At 35.5% G+C, this 7,691-nt stretch overlaps 1 protein-coding gene across 1 annotated transcript; it reads left to right on the forward strand.

Moving 5' to 3' along the window:
• Positions 1-400: 400 nt before the first annotated feature.
• Positions 401-7,366, forward strand: LOC114651011 (olfactory receptor 4F4-like). Its single transcript, XM_051926151.1, has 2 exons — positions 401-1,052; positions 7,233-7,366. The coding sequence occupies exons 1-2, from the start codon at positions 401-403 to the stop codon at positions 7,364-7,366; spliced, it is 786 nt and encodes a 261-aa protein (XP_051782111.1).
• The last annotated feature ends 325 nt before the right edge of the window (positions 7,367-7,691 follow it).

Raw genomic sequence — 7,691 nt, forward strand, 5'->3', positions numbered from 1 at the left:
GTAAATAATAATAATTCATTATATTTGTATAGCGCTTTTCTTAGTACACAAAGCGTTATCCACACAGGGAGGAACCGGAAAGCGAACCCACAATCTTCCACAGACTCCTTACTGCAAGCAGCTGCACTACCACTGCGCCACGATCTGCCTTTAACATTTCAAATGTATACTTCAAAAGTAAACAAATAAATAAAAAACTACTTATATTTGACAGTTTTTTTTATTAAATGATGTTCTATTAAATATTGTATAATCAGTTCGTGCAGAAAGGGCAAACATTCTTTAGTTAAAGTTTCAGTTTTTACGGTGCAATACTGGGTAATAAGAAGTTGCAATGTCTTTCACAGCCGATAACAATACTCTTATTATATACTTAGAAGGTTTCAGTTTTCCGACAGATATGGCTATCCCAGTGTTTCTTTTCTTTTTCACAATTTACTTGAGTATTATTATTGGAAATGTTGCAGTAATTCGTGTGATAATTGTCAATCGATATTTACACCAGCCAATGTATGTATTTCTATGTAACATGTCTGTCTGTGATTTAATTGGAAGTACTGCTTTGTTGCCTAGACTGATGGCGGATTTATTCGCTGAGGAGAAGTCCATCTCCTTTGGACTTTGCGTTATGCAAGCGTTTTGTATTCATTTCTATGGCACAGCTTCCCAATTAATATTGATCGTGATGGCCTATGACAGGTACATTGCTATCTGTGACCCGCTGCGGTACAGCTCGATACTAACAGGGACAGCTCTGATCAAACTGTGCTGCTTTGCGTGGGGAGGTGCGTTCATTCTAGTTGCCGTTATGCTCGGACTAACAGCTAGGCTTCCGAGGTGCGGGACAAAAATATTGATAGTATTTTGTAACAATTCTTCCCTCTTTTCACTGTCCTGTATAGACACATCTTTGAATAACATTTACGCATTGGCGACAACTTATTTTCTTAGTATCTTTTCGTTCTTGACAATCATTTGGACATATGGTAAAATTCTCCATTGCTGTTTAAATAAAAATGACAACCGCAGCAAACGGAAAGCCATTCACACCTGTACTTCACATTTAACTGTATATATTTTTTTCGAAGTTATTGTATTATTTAGCATAATTGGACAAAGGTATCCATCTGCAAATAAAAACGTCCGAAACGCAATAGCTATATTGATAATGACAATACCGCCAGTCTTTAATCCTTTAATTTACGGAATTAATACCAAAGAAATCCGACAAAAAGTATTTCGCATTGATCCACATAGCATATTAAAATAGTAACCATTATCGCTTTTCTCTTGAAGCACATTTAACTTAATTATAAATCTGTTCTCTTATTTATGATTTTGGGTAATATAAACTTTTTTATGGAGTGGTGAGATAATGTACGAAACTAATTTCCATACCAGGATTTGTTGCAAATTGTATTGTTTGTGGTAAAACCGTTTTAAAGAGTGTTTGAATCTTGGATGACCTTTCTACAAACAGATAATCTAGTTAAAAGTAAATGTGGTTTGGTTAAATAACCGCAGAGTACGGAAATGCAGCACAAGTCTTAAGTTAAAGTGTATTCCCAAATAGACTATACATTTTAGGGTGGGACGGTGAATTTTCTGGGATATTCTTGGTGATGGGTGCAATGATATTAAAATTGTAATAAGTTTTGAAAATTGTTTAGGACCCTTTTATATTCTTCATGTGTAAAAGTGCCTGTCACGACTTACGTATTTGCAGCCATGAGTTGTTAACAGGGACCCACTGCTCATACTTAATATAGGTCTTAAAGGCTAAGTTATTTAAACTTCTCCTGCGTTCTCTGTCTGAAGACAAAGTCAGAAGGTGCAAGATGAGTCTCATCCCAGGATTTTCAAGTGTGTACACAACCCCGCTCTCAAATATTTAAAAAGCATTTCTCCTTCCTGTCTTCAAACAACACTCTTAATTTTGTGGCTAAATAGTACTCTGATACATAATGCTCAAGAGTTCACTGTTTGGTAAACATTTATGTCACACTGCAGTTGGGTTATGTTTGAAATAAGTAATAAAGCCATAGGATTAAATTAAGTAATCAGTAATCTATAAAGTGTATTATTGAATTTATTAACAGAAACTTAAATGAAAAAGTTACATAAGTAAAAATAAAAATAAATTATATTTATATTTTTAAAACTGAATCTGTTAGAGAGCACAGTGTTTGTTATGTACCTTGTTCGACTATTTTAAACTGTACTTTCCTGAACTTATGTTTTGGACATTTTCTATGTAACATCTGTTAGGTATATCCCCAAGTCTTGTGTCTATCAGGAGTACATTTATTTCATCTTGTGTCTATTTTCTCCTAGAGTTCTACTGTTCAATGGTTAAATGTAACATTATACAGAATTCATTTTAGCTCTGTAAAGTGCCCTAAGATTGTTTATTCTGTTAAAATAAAGAGTGATTATTTTTCTTCCTATGGCTACACTTTGTGCTGTATTAAAGGAACCTTTTTGCATTATTTGCTCTTTGTAATTTTTCCTTTCTTAATTTAAAATTTTTGCACAAAACATAGCTTGTAAGAAGTATTCTTGTCACTTTTCTAAACACTATCGGTAGTTTCCTGTGTTTATGTACTTTCCTATTGGATATCTTGCTTTCTTCAACTTAATTTTTGTGAGCAATGTAACTAGTAGCTGGTTTCTGTCAGAATGTGTATCTCTCCATTTATATGGCATGTATTTCCTGAAAGCTTCTTAAAGTTAAGGCTTTTATCTTGTACTTAAGATTGTTCATTTAATTACAAATATTTCCCGAAATCCTTCATAACTAAATTAGAACATAATCTAATTTGTAAATGAATTACTAAAAGAATTATTGAATTAACAAAAAATAATTGTCAACAGCCTAACATTAGCAAAACCAAGGGACTGGTTATTGACTCTCTGTCCGGTCACTGTTCAGGGAGTTGATGCAGAGGTTGTGCAGTATTACAAGTTTTTAGAGGATCCACATCAATGGAAGGTTGTACTTGTCTTGTAACATAGAGAAGGCTCTTTTTTATTAGAAGACCAAATTCCTTTAACGTGGGAATTGACATACTTTATATTTTGTACAACTCTGTGATGGCCAATGCGATTTTCTGTGCTGTGGTGTGCTGGGCTGGTAATATCACTTAAAGAGAGGCCCACAGAATCAACAAGATAATTAAAAGAGCAGACTCTGTTATAGGACACAGTCTGGACCCCCTGGAGGCAGCAGCTAAAGAGAAAGTTAAGAAAAAAACGGAGTGCCATTATGAACAATGCTGAACATCCTCTGTCCTACACACTTACACTGAGGACTTTCAGCCAACGGATTATTCAAGAGATGCATGTCAAGAAACACTGCTTGTCTCCTTTATACCAACAGCAATACATCTGCATGATGTCTCACTGTAACTGTGACATTCAAATCAGAAGTTTTCTTTCTTTTTAATTTTCTTGCTACTGTATATATATATATATATATATATATATATATATATATATGAATGGAAGAGAAGGTCTGTGATACGGTTTGCATATTTGCAGTTGGAGATCCACAAAGGGAGAAAAAACGAATCACGTATCATAAAATAGTTTTATTCCTGAGCTTTCAACCCCTATCAGGGGTCTTCATCAGAGGATAATGCTTAGACTTACAAGAATCAAAGGCAATATATAGCAACACATTCAGGGGGGGGTGGGTGGAGGTGACTAAGTCCGTATGATCAAAAGGGGGGGGGGTTATCGTGAAATTAAAGTGCATATGTCCTTCTTAAGTTGGCATATGCTGGGTTTATGTCCAAGTGTCTGTTGATGGCATTTTCATCTGATAGCCAAGACTCGGCCAACTCTCTGGCGCTTTTTGTACTGGCCTTAAATTTTACTTTCACGTTGCCCCAGTTGAATGTGTGTCCTGTCGATTTAGTATGTGCATATATCAAAGATAGTGCGTCCTTTCTTCTGATATATATATATATATATATATATATATATATATGACAAATATATAAAACCTACTCCATGTATTTATATATTTATTGAAAGGGGTTCTGTAAAAAGCCAAATTTCTCCCAGGGACCAATAAAGATCTATCTTCTTTAAACACTTGTACCAAATATTATTATACTATTATATATCATCACCTTTGCCACCCTGTTCTCATTTATTTGTACAGGTAGATGTGTGATTTGTTAAAGTAAGGTAACCTTCAAATACTGTATTTCTTATTTCTTTTTCCATTTGCTTCACTATGTGACTGTGTCTCCTAGTACTGAACTGTCACTTTGCTCTCCATTATTTTGCTCTGTTATTCACTGTCTAGCTTAAATTCTGCTCTCTTTCTAGTGTTAACATTTCTCAACATGATGGATTTGCAATTAATTTTGTAGATTAAGCAGTGAGAATACTGATCAATTACTTAACTTACTATCTTGCTTGCTGGCTTTGTCACTGCCAGCACTACACAGGTTTCAGTGTATGTACAAACTCACATTTATCTATCTATCTATCTATCTATCTAGTCAATTCCTAAACAGTCATACAATCATAGGGAAGGTCAGTGGTAAAGTTTTAGGAGCCAAGACTGCTAATAGAATTAAATAATTACAGAATTAAACTTTCACAGAAGTGTGTTTGGTACAAAACTGTTTTAGTTTATTTTATAAGATTAGACATATATAAACGAAAGACCTCTGTGTGCGTGTGTGTATGGAGCAGTCTGCTCAACCACAGGCACTAGATGGTGCATGCATGCACTTTTAAATGTTTTGGTGCTTGTATGCAATTCACTTCTCATTAGGAAAGACCAGAGTGCAGGAAACACTGCTGTACAACAACAACGTTGTGCTAATGACACAGATGAACAGATGAAACGTCGAAAAGAAGCAACTGCTGCTGTTCAACAACATGCATGTGAAACAAGGTAGGGCAAGGCATGAAGCTTTCACTACACCTCTATCTGGATGCATTTTCTTGAGACAAAGATTAATAGGACTCATATGCCAGTGTCTTCTTACTAAACCTAGTGCAGCAGCAAGCAGAGGTGGGTCCACGTCCTGTGCCATGGGCAATTCTTAATAGTTAGCTGATGCCTCTCCAAGTTCACGAATATAGCAAAACTGCTAGGGAGTCTTGGGGTTGTTTTTTCACCCTACGACCACAGGCACCTAGTATAAAAATAAACAGATAAAATGTTTAAACCACTGAAGTCATTAGCACCACCCCTTTGTAGCTTCTTTGACATACAGTACGTTTCTGTTTAGGCCTTGTAATTCTCTTTGTGGATTTTCATGTTCTTTCTGTGCCAGTAAAGCAGTACTAATTATATGTGCCTTTTATGCATATCATACAGTTAGCAGTCACATAAGTATAATTTTGTCCAGATTTCATTTACTACTACAACTTTTAATTTGTTAAAAATGGAACATAACATTTGCTGGTGAGGATGATCTAATATGTATTGTATATTTTATCATCTTTTACAGAACTCAAGTTAATCTAACTAAATTGCTAGTCATGCAGTTAAATTGTTAAAGTCATTTGCTATTCTGTGCTTCTCGTAACGAAAGATCAGTTAAACTAAAGAGAAAACGTTTTATTAACACTGTGCAGCAGTGCCTAAGGACAGTCCTAGCTAATCCTCTGAACTAGCAGACTTAGGTGTTGCAATTCTATTCCTATATACATTCTGTATTCAGTGTAGTTGTGTATTTCCTTTAATGAATTTGTTTTTTCTCCAGAGTTGGTTCCTACCTTAGAAAAGGTTCTGGCTCCCCACAGCATTAATGTGACAGCAATGGGTTTAGAACAGGGGTGGGCAAATTCATTCCTGGAGGGCCGCAGTAGCTGCAGGTTTTTGTTCCAACCCAATTGCTTAATAAGAAGCCCTTATTGCTCTAGAAACACTTCTGCTTCATTTTAGTTATCTCCCTCGTTAAGATTATGAACCCTTATTGCTTATTTAAGTCTTAAACAGCTGCATTCTTGGTTTTTAATTGCTCCTTATTAGCAATAAGGTGCAAATGACAAAAGAAACCAGCAGTTATCCATTTTGCTTGTTACCCTTTACACCTGTGTGTATTTATTGTGCACTATTTGGTTTAATTAAATACTTGGAAGGAAAGAGAAGAGAAAAAAGTGAAGAATTGAGAATTACCCATCCGTTTTACACTTCAAAGTATTTGGATGATATCCTTAGAATGGAAAAAAAATCTAGGATATGAGAATGACTTGACATAGCAGAGATAAAGCACTAACAAGCCATGAAATGTAATTATTGGCAAGGATTGTTTTCTAATTAAGCAACTGGGTTGGAACAAAAACCCGCAGCCACTGCGGCCCTCCAGGAATGAATTTGCCCACCCCTGGTTTAGAATATGGATAAATGGTTTAACAAAGTCCACAGTATGGACAATTACCTGAATGTCCAGGATCTACTATTTGATTAAAATGAGTCTTATGTAGTGCATTATCTAAAGATGGCATTTATATGTTTTCTCCAAGATTATCTTCAATTTTGGTCTGCCATATCTCTGAGAGTCTAATAGTATTGCTCAGTGATTTTATTACACCTGGTTGTATTTTTGATCCTTTTATATTTTAAACTTCTGCATAGCGTTTTAATAAAGGCTATTATCCAAAGATTACAAAGGTTACAAGACATGACCAACAAATGCTGTGATGCTTGCAGTACTACCACCAATGAACAATATTATACTTATTTTTACCCTCACTCATTAAAAGGAATAAGAAGTTTGTAGAGTAACACCTACATCAGAACATTTGCAGGTTTAAAAATATCATGGTGTTAAGATTCTTATTCTATACAGTACAAATTGAACAGTAATATTAAAGGAGGATAAAATGCAACATCATTCATAAACTGCATAGACGAACCTCCCAGGTTCACAGACTGAATACTTTCCAAGACTCATCTGTGTCTCACAAGCCAATTTATAAAAATGTCATACAGGAGAGAAGACAAATGTAGGACAATGACCCAGAAAAGGTTTGCTAATCGTACCTCTAACCTGTCTCAACATTCCTTCTAGGCTCTGGAACATAAGGTACAAGCCAACAAAGAGAACAACATGGGTGTCTTAGCAACTAGGAGTGAATCTGGGACATTAGTGTTCACCCAGGCACTTTTCCTTTAGAGCCTCTTGCCACAGAAACATAAGTGGGCATTCTTTGGTGAAACTCCATCCCTTCTTATTTCTCTATTGTATGTTGTATTATAGTGGTGCAGTCAGCAGTATTTAGGAAAGTCTCAGCTGACGGACCAGTAAATGATTCTGGAGACATTCCATGGGATGGAGGAGGAGATTCAAAAGTTGAAACTTCAGGTCATAAATCAAAAGAGTACAATAGTTAAGGGAGATATTTATAAAGAAACTGATGAAAACAAGCCAATGCCATTAATGATGTACAAAGAAAAAGGATATATTAAAGTCTTTTTATTGGTGTTAAAATAATTGGATGTTGTTACTAGCGGCTGCATTAAGACTAGACCCACATCCTTCCAGGCATGCTTTGGCCTAGAACAACAGTTAGCTGGTGATTATGAAACCGTTAAGAAGGACATTTGCCCTACTACTTGATCATTCCCTAACACACATACTCAGGTATGCCATTAAAAGGATATATGATGTTCCCAAACAGATCAAAGTGCAGGTGTTTGATCTGTTTGGGAAAGGAAG

Source organism: Erpetoichthys calabaricus, chromosome 4 (assembly GCF_900747795.2).
Source record: "Erpetoichthys calabaricus chromosome 4, fErpCal1.3, whole genome shotgun sequence".
Classification (NCBI taxonomy): Eukaryota; Metazoa; Chordata; class Cladistia; order Polypteriformes; family Polypteridae; genus Erpetoichthys; species Erpetoichthys calabaricus.